Raw genomic sequence first — 13,269 nt, forward strand, 5'->3', positions numbered from 1 at the left:
TGGCATATTTCACTCAGTATAATGTCTTCAAGATTCATTCATGTTATAGCATGTATCAGAATTTCCTTCCTTATTAAGACTGAATAATATTACATTGTAAGTATATGCCACATTCTGTTTATACATATATCCATCCCTGGATATGTGGATTGCTTCTGCCTTCTGGTTACTGTGAAGAATGCTGCTATTAACACAGATGTGCAAATATCTGTTCAAGTCCCTGCTTTTAGTTCTTTTGGGTAAATATCTAGAAGCAGAATTGCTGGCTAATATGATAATTGTACTTTTAATTTTTTGAGGAACCTCCATTGTGTTTTTCATGGTAGCTACACTATTTTACATTCTTACCAGCAGCGCACGAGAGTTCCAATTTCTCCATATCCTTGCCAATACTTGTTTTGTTTTTTTGATGATAGCCATCTTAATGGGTATGTGAAGTGGTATCTCATTGTGGTTTTGATTTGCATTTTCCTAATGATTAGTGATGTTGAGTGTCTTTTCACGTGCTTATTGGCCATTTGTATATTTTCTTTGGAGAAATGTTTGTTCAAGTCCTGTGCCTATTTTTAAATTGGGTTGTTTGGTTTTTTTGTTTGAATTTTAGGAGTTCTTAATATTCTGGATACTAACCCCCTTATCGGATACATGATTTGCAAATATTTTCTTCCATTCTGTGGGTTGCCTTTTCATTCTGTTGATAATATTTGATGCACAAAAGTGTTTAATTTTGATGTTTAATCTATTTTTTCTTTTATTGCCTATGCTTTTGGTGACAATATTACTTTTTTAAAGTGCTATGCTTTGGGTGTGTTTAAATTTGGAGTGGGAGGGCATTTGTAATTTTATCTTTGTGCCATTACAATCATTTCTTACTATATAATCTGTTTAGTTCCTCAGTTTGTGGAGCAAGGGCTACCACATGATTTGGATTTTATTTGGATCCTGAGTTTCATAGATCAAGTAGTGAGGGATTTAAATGAAAGTGTATCCAAATTTATTTAATTGGCTAAATTGGGATTATGTTTAATGTATTTGCTAAATATATTTAACATTTTTCTACTACTGAACTTATAAGCTCAAAAATCAACATATATAATACTTTATACTGAGTTATTGAGCTTAAAAACAAATAGATGTCTTAAACTCTAGGACCTGTTATTTCTAATATTCTGGTTTCGATTTCCATTTCTGCATTACAAAACAATTTTATTTTACCTATCTCAAAATGACTTCTAAGCAACTCTGTTAACAACCTACCAGACTTAATCATTTGGCTAGGGTATGTTTGGTGAAATTGCATCTGTCATTTGATTATGTCTTTGTTTTTGTTTTGACAGGTCACCCAATTGACAGGTTTCTCAGATCCTGTTTATGCAGAAGCTTACGTTCATGTCAACCAATATGATATTGTCTTGGATGTACTTGTTGTGAACCAAACCAGTGATACTTTGCAGAATTGCACATTAGAATTAGCTACACTAGGTGAGGAAACTTACCATTCAGGAAAGAGATTGTCACATAGTAGATCTTTATGACGGATTAAGGGAGGTGTACAGGTTTCAGTATAAAAATTCTCTCTTGAACCTTTTCTGACATTTTGAATCAAGGCTTAGTTTTTCATTTATCATTTAGTTTCCTTAAACTCCAGTTTTCTGAACCTCTGTCATACTGACTTTTTATGCTCTTGGCACATTCAGATGGATTCATTTAATAAGCTTAATCTAGCAAATGTCAGTATTTCTAGGTATAATACGAGCTGTTTAAGTCACAGATTGACCAGGTAGCTCACTTAGTTAATTTCTAATTGCCTCATTACAGAACTAAGTATTTTCTGAATGCATAACTGTTAGATGCCACATGTGACCAAAGTAATAAATCATATTACATTTAGCAATATGAGATGCATTTTTTTTTCTTAGTAAAGACACATGAGTCAGACTGCTTACTTCCACATCTGGTTTTGAAGTTGGAAAATATAAATTGTATATGGGAACAATGCAGTACCCCCATCAAATTTCATATGGCTTATGCAAGAGTTAAGGAACTTCAAGATATCAAGGGGAAAACATACTTTTGCCCTGTTGTCCTCAGCATAGCTCGATGGCTGTATAAAAAACCATGTTTCTTAAGCATTTACAAATCTTTTTGCAGATTGTTTTATCTTTCTTCATAATGAAGTATATAGTTTAAGACTTAAGCTTTTTGAGAAGTTTGCATTAATTCATTGAAATAAAATGACCCCAATCTCTACAAAAAATCAAGAAAATTAGCCAGGTGTGGTGGGCCACTCCTGTAATCCCAGCGACTCAGGAGGCTGAGGTAGGAGGATCGCTTGAGCCTGGAAGATCAGGGCTGTAGTGAGCTATGATCAGGCAGTTGCACTCCAGCCTAGGTAACAAAGCAAGACCCTATCTCAAAATAAATAAATAAATGGTAGGCTCAAAGTATCCTCCCTTCCCACAAATTAAATATGGAATTATTCCGAGATCCTATTAGCTTTTAAAAGAAAATATGCCTATTGATGGTGAATAATAAGGATGGTTAAGTGGTTTCTTTATTTTGTCCTCATTATATTTGATTCATACTCTTCTCATATTCGTCATATTCCTTATTTTCCTAGAAACTATTAAGCTGCATACATTTAAGGTTTTATGGTTAGTGTGTGTGTGTGTGTGTGTGTGTGTGTGTATATATATATATATATATATTTTTAGCCATATCCAAACTCTTTCTTTCAGGGGATCTGAAACTTGTGGAAAAGCCGTCTCCTTTGACTCTTGCTCCTCATGACTTCGCAAATATTAAAGCTAACGTCAAAGTAGCATCAACAGAAAATGGAATAATTTTTGGTAATATAGGTAAGGTGCTGTTTTATGGCATGTAATGTTTGAATACTTTTACTGAAGAATTTCTATAGTGAGTAGCTGGGACATTGTATGAGGAGAGGATCTAAATCCATTTATTCATAATTTATGAGATACTCTGGTACCAGGCATTGAACTATGTTCTGGATGTACAGAAATGAACCAGATAGGGTCACTGTCCTCTAGAAAGTGTCAGGCAAAAGGAGGAGCTAGCTAAGGCAATATATAATTGTAGTCCAGTGTGTTACAGGATGGTTTATATACCATATGCTTTGAGGTTAGGGGAAAAAAAAAATGCTAACAGTGTGGAAGGCTTTATAAAGGAAGACGGTGTGTTATCAAAGGATAATATTTTACCTGAGTCATTTGTTGCTAGGTGCACAAGGGTATCTCAGACCTAGGGATTAGCTTGTATAGAGTCATTCAGTCAGTAAGCTTATTTTGTTGCAATTTCTGTCATAAGGATAGGGCTACCATGGTGAGGAACAAATGATAGATTATGGTTGAGTAAGGGAAAACAGATATATAAAATAAATATGTGCTGTATGTAATGGTAAGTGCTGTGAAAAAAAAAATAAGTAAACCTGTACTAAGTAAGGTAGGAATTCATAAAGGGATTTGGTCAGTTCTCGGAGTGGTGGGGGATTGGGAGAAAAGGTTAGAAAAGGCTTCATGGAGGAGCAAGTGCTCAGTAGAAGACTACAGATAGACAAGGATGTAGTTAGAACAAACGCAAATGATTTGATACACTTGGAGTTCAGAATGGGTTGGAGGATGATGGCAGGAAAAAAATGAAGTTAGGAAGGTTAGTGGAAGCCATATTTTACTTGTCATGCTAAGAATTTCAGACTTTATCTGTGGAGAGAGGAAACATTGAGGAATTACAAATGAATGACTTATAGCATTATATCTTTTTGCGACAGTACTATAGAAGGTTGATTGGAAGAGGCAGGAAGATTAACTAGTAGACTATTATAGAAGCCCAAGTGAGAGATGACAGAGGACTTGAGCCAACACAGTAGTGGAATGGAGAGAAGGATGAATATAATGTTAAGAATATGGTTAATAATTGAAAAGGAAGTGGCTAGAGTAACCCTCAGATTTCCAGATTAGGTTTATTGGGTTGTTTATGTCATCACCATAACAGGAAATACAGGAGAGAAGAACAAACTTTAGAGAGACATAATAGGTTAAATCTTGAGCAGGTTCGGTATTAAAGTGTCTAAAGATATTCAAGGACAGTTTGATGTGAGTCTGGGACACAAACAAGAGGTCTAAACTAGAGATAGGCCGGGTGCAGTGGCTCACACCTGTAATCCCAGCACTTTAGGAGACCGAGGCGGGCAGATTACCTGAGATCAGGAGTTCTCAAGACCAGCCTGGCCAGCATAGCGAAACCCTGTCTCTACTAAAAATACAAAATTAATTGGGCATAATGGCGCACGCCTGTAGTCCCAGCTAACTCGGGAGGCTGAGGCAGGAGTATAGCTTGAACCCGTGAGACAGAGGTTACAGTGAGCCGAGATCACACCACTGCACTCCAGCCTAGACAACAGAGTGAGACTCTGTCTCAAAAATAAATAAATAAGTAAAAATAAACTAGAGATAAGTATTTGTTTAAAAGCCATAGGAATAGAAGAAATCACCTAGAGAGGGCATACAGAATAAAAAGAGGGGAGATTTGAAAACAGAATCCAAGCGAACAGCAACACTGAAAGCTTGGTCAAAGGAGAAAGAGCCTACAAGGGTATCTGAAGTGTGGTTAGAAAAGTAAGGAAAAACCTTCAGAAAGTATTTGAAGCTCCACAAGATAAAATAACTTTAGTTATTAAAGTCTGAAAGAGAGGTCTTTTGGATTTGGCTATTAGTGATTTTAAAACATTTCTTGTGGGACATCTTGGGCGTTAGTGGTAGGTTGAAGACTAAGTACGATATGAAGAAATACAGGTAGTGTAGACTATTCTGAGTGTAGGATCTTAGCTTTGATAGGAATAAGAAAGGACAGTACCAAGAAGAGAAGGCAAGAATGAGTGAGGATTTATTTTTTGAAAATAAGAGAACCTCGAGTATATTTATAGACTATAAGGGAAGAAAGTTGGTAGAGAATGGGAAAGTAAAGACATAAGGATGAAAGAGATAATGATTGGAGTGGGGTCCTGGACCAAAGCAGGAATCACAGATGGCAGGAAGTATTAATCTTGAAGAAATGAAGTAGTACTTCTCTGATACGTATGAGAGGGAAGGATGTGAGAGTGAATTCCGAGAGAGAGAGTTGTTTTTAGATGTGGAGCTGAAAATTAAAGAAGCTTATTCTTGGTAGCCTCAGTTTTCTCTGAAAGTTGAAAGAGTGGAAGAATGTCAAGAAAAGAGCCTAGAGGCCGGGCATGGTGGCTCACGCCTGTAATCCCAGCACTTTGGGAGGCCGAGGCAGGTGGATCACCCGAGGTCAGGAGTTCAAGACCAGCCTGGCCAAGATGGTGAAACCCCATCTCTACTAAAAATACAAAAAATTAGCCAGGCGCGGTGGCAGGTGCCTGTGGTCCCAGCTACTTAGGAGGCTGAGGAAGGAGAATCATTTGAACCCGGAGGGGGGAGGTTGCAGTGAGCTGAGATCGTGCCACTGCACTCCAGCCTGGGTGACAGAGTGAAACTCCGTCTCAAAAAAAAAAGAAAAGAGCCTAGAAAGAGGAATGTGGGCGCCAATCAGATTATAACTCTCTACTGTGGAAGAGATGGTCATAGAAGCAAATATAGTCAGCCTTCTGTATCCATGGGTTCCACATCCATGGATTCAACCAGCCACAAACTGAAAATATTTTAGAAAAAAAAAAATGAATGGTTGTGTCTATACTGAAGATATATAGATTTTTTCCTTGTCATTATATCCTGAACAATACAGTATAACTATTTACATAGCATTTATGTTGTATTAGGTACTGTAAGTAAGCTAGAGATGATTTAAAATATATGAGAAGATGTGTATAGGTTATGCAAATACTATGCCATTTAATATCAGGGACTTGAGCATCTATAGATTTTGGTATCCATAGAGGGTCCTGGAAGCAATTTCCCGTTAATACTGAGGGATGACTAATCTTGTATCATTAAGTAGTGTGCGTCAGCAATATTTATTCAAAAGTATTAGTTAAGCACCTCCTATGGGAACATCGTCTACTTGTATATCATCTGCTGCAGTGCCTAGTATGCTGCAACTGCTATGTAAGTACTCACTGAATTGAATTATTTGTTTAACCACAAAAAACAAAGTGTGCCTGAGTTCGAATCCTATCCCCACCACTTATCAGTTGTGTGATCTGGAACAACTTACTTAACTTCTCTGCTTTCAAATCCTCATATGTAAGATGGAAAATAATAATACTGTCAGATAGGATTGATGGGAGTATTAAACCAGTAATATTTGTAAAGCATGTAGAATAGAGCTCTGTACATAGTAAGTATTATGTAAACAATCTTATTGTTAATAGTGTAGTTCTTTGGATATTTGGATATTAAGATTTTTTAAATTCAAGTTTGCCCCAGTGATTGCGAATCTTTTTGCATATGTAATTGCAGTTTATGATGTCTCTGGAGCAGCAAGTGACAGAAATTGTGTGGTTCTCAGTGATATTCACATCGACATCATGGACTATATCCAGCCTGCAACTTGCACTGATGCAGAATTCCGTCAGATGTGGGCCGAATTTGAATGGGAAAACAAAGTTAGTCCTTGGGAGATTTTCTCGTACTCCTTTGTCTTTCTTCCTTTTGCCTGCTGTTGAGGAGTCTGCTAATAAAATTAATCTCGCTAAAAAGTGGTTAACATGAAAAGCAAATAGTCTTTCAGTATCTATTCTTGCAAATTAGTCTTAACTAAAAATCATGTAAGTAGTTTGGTAATTTGCTGTTATAAATTGATTAGAGTAGCAGTTCTATAGCCAATCTGATACGTTTAGACATTATAGGTAATATTCCATCCCTTCTATGTATGACCAAGAGCTTACCATTTAATCTAGTGCCCGAAAAAGGCTTTACAAAGTTCATGGTCTGTTGAGGAACTTTGTCCCTTTGAGTCTTGACTTTTATTAGAAATATTCTATATGAGGCTGGGCATGGTAGCTCGTGCCTGTAATCCCAGCACTTTGGGAGGCTGAGGCAGGCAGATTGCTCGTGCTCAGGAGTTCTAGACCAGCCTGAGCAAAATGGTGAAACTCCATCTCTACAAAAAATACAAAAATTAGCCCGGTGTGGTGGCACATGCCTGTAGTCCCACCTACTCCGGAGACTGAGGTGGGAGGATCACTTGAACATGGGAGGTTGAGGCTGCAGTGAGCTGAAATCATGCTACTGCACTCTAGCCTGGGTGACAGAGTGAGACCCTGTCTCAAAAAAAAAGAAATATTCTGTATGCTTCATATTGAATCTCTGTGAAGTTATCTTTATTGGGAAGTACTGATACCACCCTATAGCTTGTTGGATTTTATAGATGTTATTTAGTTTCTTGGTGTCTACTCTTTCCAACCTAAACAGTTGGAACAAGTTTTTAATATGACATGCCAGTGATTCACAGCTTTCTCATAGTAAGATTTATGATCTCCTTGACTTTTTTTCCTCTCTACAGGTGACAGTTAACACCAATATGATTGATTTAAATGACTACTTACAGCACATATTAAAGTCAACCAATATGAAATGCCTGACTCCAGAAAAGGTAAAATTTGACTAGGAAATTCTGAAATCTGATGGAATGGTAGAGTAGGTTCCTGGCCTTCCTGTATTTCCTCTAGCACATTTTCGTTATTCAATATGCAGTGCCATTCTCGGCTATCTAAAAGACGTTATCCCATAGAGTGTTGGAATCTGCTTACCTCTTTCTATTGGAATATACCATCCTACTTTTTCCTTGTGCAGTGACCCAATTGAATAGTCAGATTAATTTTTTTTTGTTTTCTTTTCAATCTTCTCCCCCATTCAGCTAGAGGCACATTCTAAAGTAGTTTATGCTGCACGTGGTGGCTCATTCCTCTGATCCCAGCACTTTGGGAGGCCGAGGTGGGCGGATCACTTGAGGTCAGGAGTTTGAGACCAGCCTGGCCAATATGGCAAAACCCCATCTCTACTAAAAATACAAAAATTACCCAGGTGTGGTGGCATGTGCCTGTAATCCCAGCTACTTGGGAGGTTGAGGCAGGAGAATCACCTGAACCCCAGGGGGTGGAGGTTATAGTGAGCCCAGATCGCACCACTGCATTCCAGCATGGGTGACAGAGTGAAACTCTGTCTCAAAAAGATAAATAAATTAAATAAAATCGTTTATTTGTAATACTGCATTAGAAAATGTTCATAAGCTCTTCCGTGGGCTCTGATTGTTGGTTAAAATACATGTGCTCAAATACAGAATCGTTGTTATACTATGACTTTTTGGTATGTTTGTGTATGTATGAAAAAAACTAGAAAGAAAGAAAAATGAAGCTGGAGCTCTAAGGAACTTTTTTCTTTATGTAAAATTTGTATAATGTTATAATATTCATTTTATAAATAAAATAATGTCTGCTACCAAACAAGTAGGTTTTAATTTATATATTAGTTTATTCAGCATATACTGAGTCCAACAAAAGTAGTCTCTTCCTTCATGGCGCTTAAGGTCTGATATGGGAGGCAGTCAAGCAAGTTAAGTAAACAGAATATATAAATACAAATCGGATTAAGAACTATTTATTTAACGTCAGATTTATTGAGGTATAATACACAGTAAAATTCACACTTTTTACATGTATAGTTGAGTTTTGACAAACTCATAAGATTATGTAACCACCACATATAAGTACTGTTTTAAGTGATAAATAACCTATGGGGCCGGGCGTGGTGGCTCACACCTGCAGTCCCAGCATTTTGGGAGGCCGAGGCGGGTGGATCACTTGAGGTCAGGAGTTCAAGACCAGCCTGGCCAACATGGTGAAACCCTGTCTCTACTAAAATTACAAAAATTAGCCAGGTGTGGTGGCGAACACCTGTAATCCCAGCTACTTGGGAGGCTGAGGCAGGAGAATCGCTTGAACCTGGGAGAGAGGTTGCAGTGAGCCAAGATTGTGCCACTGCACTCCAGCTCCAGCGTGGACAACAGAGTGAGACTCTGTCTCAAAAAAAAAAAAGTCACCTATGCTGTTTGGTTTTTGCCTCTATGTAGGTATCTGGTAAAGTAATGAATTTATCACAAATTTTTTCCAGGCCCTTTCTGGTTACTGTGGCTTTATGGCAGCCAACCTTTATGCTCGTTCCATATTTGGTGAAGATGCACTTGCAAATGTCAGCATTGAGAAGCCAATTCACCAGGGACCAGATGCTGCTGTTACCGGCCATATAAGAATTCGTGCAAAGAGTCAGGTAACAATTCCTTTTTTTTTTGAGAGTATCTCTGGACTGACAAAGGGGGGAGGAATTTATGACTTTATTATTTCTATATGTAATATCTTTTTAGCATTAGATGCATATACACATACAGTAATATTCTCTGAATAGAAGTATAACTTTTCTCATTAAAATTTCTCACCTTTTGGGCCGCTCATTCTGGGATATTTGCCTAAAATCAGATTGATTCCTATGGGGTGTTTGTGAAATGGGTTCTCTAGAATTTTTTGAAAGCCAAGGTGTAAATCTAGTGACTAATTAGCTGGGCGTGGTAGCACACACCCGGTAATCCCAGCTACTCGGGAGGCTGAGGCAGGAGAATCGCTTGAACCTGGGAGGTGGAGGTTGCAGTGAGCTGAGATCGTGCCATTTCACTCCAACCTGGGTGACAGAGTGAGACTTCATCTCAAAAAAAAAAAAAAAAAAAAAAAAATCTGGTGATGGCTTGAAAAATCTAGCACTAAAAGGTGATTACCAGTAAAGTTTGGTAAGTCTGTTTGGTATGTCCTTGATTTTATTGTTGATAATGGTGTCATTGAATTGAATTGGGGCTTAATAATATGGAATAACCTACTGATTGTACATAGTTTAAATAATTATAAATATCTTAATTTTTCTTTACAGGGAATGGCCTTAAGTCTTGGAGATAAAATCAACTTGTCACAGAAGAAAACTAGTATATAAAAATAAACAAAAAGTCCTTGAAGCTTTGCAGTTAATTTAGGTATGGGCTTACTGGACTCCAACATCTTTTATACTCTTTCATGCTTATATAGAATCTGAGTTCATGCTGAATACTTTTCAGCCAATAATTTATAGCCTTTCCCTTAAATCAAGATTGAGTTTAAAATTATAGTTTGTCTTTTGTCTTAACAGTTCTGAATGCTGTCCTCAAAGTATATAATGTTTCATTTACCAAGACCCTTTTCACAGTACAATAAACAGATCTATTCGTAAATTTTTGTTATTTTATAAATAAATGATTACGTAATTTTAGTTATATGGCAATGGATTTCTTTTAGTTGGATTATAAATTTCTATTATAAATTTAAATTACTGAGTTGTGAATATATGCAGCTTTATTAAGATAATTTACAAATTCAGTGATACAAAATAAGGTAGGCATTGATTCACTTGGTTGTTTTTTACTTATTTGATATTCCAACATTGCTGTCTCTAAAAATGCATTATCATGTTTTGAAGGGATTGCTCTCGAATTTAGCTCCAGGGAGAAAGTATCAAAATAACCTTTTTTTTTTTTTTTGAGATGGAGTCTGGCTCTGTCACCCAGGCTGGAGTGCAGTGGCGTGATCTCGGCTCGCTGCAAGCTCCACCTCCCGGGTTTACACCATTCTCCTGTCTCAGCCTCCCAAGTAGCTGGGACTACAGGTGCCCGCCACCACGCCCGGCTAATTTTTTGTATTTTTAGTAGAGACGGGCTTTCACCATGTTGGCCAGGATGGTCTCAATCTCCTGACCTCGTGATCCGCCCACCTCGGCCTCCCAAAGTGCTGGGATTACAGGCGTGAGCCACCACGCCTGGCCCAAAATAACTTGAGAAAACAGATTGCTCTGCAGTTTAAAGAAGTATTATGTACCCTAACTGAAATAGACATACTGTTCTTAATTATCCTGAATCATAATGAAGAGTAGATAATCCAAAATAGATTTTTTAATCATTCACATTTAGTTTGGGGTGTTTTATGTTTGTTAGGAATAAAACTGGTTCTAACCAATTACTGAAGCTGGTACTAGGAGGATTCAACTAGAGAGGATTCAAAAAGCTGCCTTTTTCTCTGTTGCCTCTGTGCCTTACTCGTCTCCTTTTCCTCACTTCACACTAGGGCTGGGTACCATCACATTGCAGTATAATTCCAAATGCATTTCCAAGCTAAGTTTCCCAGCGTCTGATTGTGCTTTCCTTTTGGCCTTTACCTTCATTGGGTGTGATTGAGGTAGTCTGATTTTTTAGCTAACTCTAAACTTAAGACTTATTTGTCTACCAGCTAGGCTTCAGGCTGCATTCCCTGTGAGTCCTTAGATAAGGTCTGTGAAAGACTGAAAGCATCTCCTGTTTCATTAAGAATGAAATGATTTGTCTGGAGTATAAGGAGATTGATACCTTGTATGATGTCATAAACTGTGAAGCCACTTGCTTTTAAAAAAAAGAAAAAGAAAAAAAGCCTAAATTACAGGGCATTTGAGATTCCAGAACACTGAGATCTTAGAACAAAGCCAGGGCTTATCAAATGGGAAAGATATACTGGAAATGCAGAGAAGGGATGTTGATTCAAGGGTAGAGATTTTCAATGACAGCAAAGAAGCCGGTGCAACTTTGGATTAGATCATCATTTCCCAAACTCTGTTCTACTGAACATTAGCTTCCTTAGATGTCATTAGATATTCTGAGTGAAAAAGTAATTCCATAGTCAAGTAAGTTGGGGAAAAGCTTCAAACTGTCCTACGCTGGAGATTCACAATGTACATTAGCATACCAGAGATTCTGAGAGGAAAGCAGATTAGTTTGGTTTAACCCAGTATATCCTAACCTTACTTTACCAGGGAATCTTTTTTCCATGACCTATTGACAGTATATGGGACAGGAAAAGTGACTTAGCCTGTTAATGATATTAGTGTTGTAATCACGGTCAACCAGTATCACATTTCACATCTGAAGGAATTATGCCTGTATACATCCTAGAATATATCTCGGTTGATACTCTTAGAAAGTTGCTTGCCTGACATATTCAGGCCATTTTTGTTGGAATCAGATTGCCTCACATTGCCATTTTCTTAAATTCATAAATAAGGAGAACAAAGAAGTTAACACAATTGTCAGATACATTGAACTGTTTACTTCATTAGCATTTCATTAGCTTTGTGCATGTAATAAATGTGAACTGAATTGGATAGCACATTGTTGAAAGAAGCTGTTTACACTATGCCCTGTTATTTGGGATATAATATACATTCAAAGATAGTAGCTGTTCAAATGATAAGATACCATATAATTAGGACCATGATGTCTGGTAGAGAATAAACATTAAATACCAAATGAAAGCTTAATATATTGTATTGAATGTGGATAAACCTGTAAAGCTTACAAGAGCATTAAATGGCTTACATTGCAGTAATGTCACAACACTAGAGGGAGCTCTATGCAGTGATTTTTTTTTTTTTTTTTTCATTTTGCAATTAGAAGAGATTGGCACTCAGTTGTTTTATAAGAAGAAAAAGGGCCAAGTGTGGTGGCTCGCACCTATAATCTCAACACTTTGGGAGGTCAAGGCTGGAGGGTGGATTGAGGCCAGAAATTCAAAACCAACCTGGGCAACATAGTGAGACCCTGTCTCTACAAAAAAATTTTACAAATTATCCTGGTATGGTGGCATGTGTCCGGGAGGCTGAATCGGGAGAAATTCTCAGGACCAGGAGTTCAAGGCTGCAGCGAGCTATGATTGTGCCGCTGCAGTCCATCCTGGGTGACAGGGTGAGACACCCTCTCTTTAAAAAAAAATTTTTTTTTTTAAAGGAGCCTGGGCATGGTGGTTTATGCCTGTAATCCCAACACTTTCAGAGGCCAAGGTGGGAGTATCACTTGAGCCCAGGAGTTCAAGACCAGCCTGGGCAACGAAGAGATCCCCCATCAAAAAAAAAAAAAAAAAAAAAAAAATTTAAGAAAAAGCAAGATTATTTTTCCTTTTTTAAAAACTCTTTTTTTTTTTTGAGACGGAGTCTGGCTCTGTCACTAGGCTGGAGTGCAGTGGCACAATTGGCTCACTGCAACCTCCACCTCCCCGGTTCAAGCAATTCTTCTGCCTCAGCCTCCTGAGTAGCTGGGACTACAGGCGTGGGCCACCATGCCCAGCTAATTTTTGTCTATTTTTAGTAGAGATGGGATTTCACCATATTGGCCAGGATGGTCTCAATCTCAACCTTGTGATCTGCCTACCTCAGCCTCCCAAAGTGCTGGGATTACAGGCATGAGTCACGGTACCCG

The 13,269-nt window shown here is 37.8% G+C and overlaps 1 protein-coding gene across 3 annotated transcripts in view; it reads left to right on the forward strand.

The window, feature by feature from the left end:
* Nucleotides 1-10,265, forward strand: part of COPB1 (COPI coat complex subunit beta 1) — a 42,639-nt gene extending 32,374 nt beyond the window's left edge. For all 3 annotated transcript variants that reach the window (XM_003777804.5, XM_009246591.4, XM_054525938.2), the window contains exons 17-22: nt 1,338-1,482; nt 2,739-2,858; nt 6,438-6,583; nt 7,483-7,572; nt 9,090-9,245; nt 9,894-10,265. In XM_003777804.5, coding sequence (XP_003777852.2) covers nt 1,338-1,482; nt 2,739-2,858; nt 6,438-6,583; nt 7,483-7,572; nt 9,090-9,245; nt 9,894-9,953 — 717 coding nt within the window. In that variant the 3' untranslated portion in view covers nt 9,954-10,265. The remainder of the gene's footprint in view (nt 1-1,337; nt 1,483-2,738; nt 2,859-6,437; nt 6,584-7,482; nt 7,573-9,089; nt 9,246-9,893) is intronic.
* Nucleotides 10,266-13,269: the final 3,004 nt, after the last annotated feature.

The sequence above is a fragment of the Pongo abelii genome, chromosome 9 (genome assembly GCF_028885655.2).
Source record: "Pongo abelii isolate AG06213 chromosome 9, NHGRI_mPonAbe1-v2.0_pri, whole genome shotgun sequence".
NCBI classification, from domain to species: Eukaryota; Metazoa; Chordata; class Mammalia; order Primates; family Hominidae; genus Pongo; species Pongo abelii.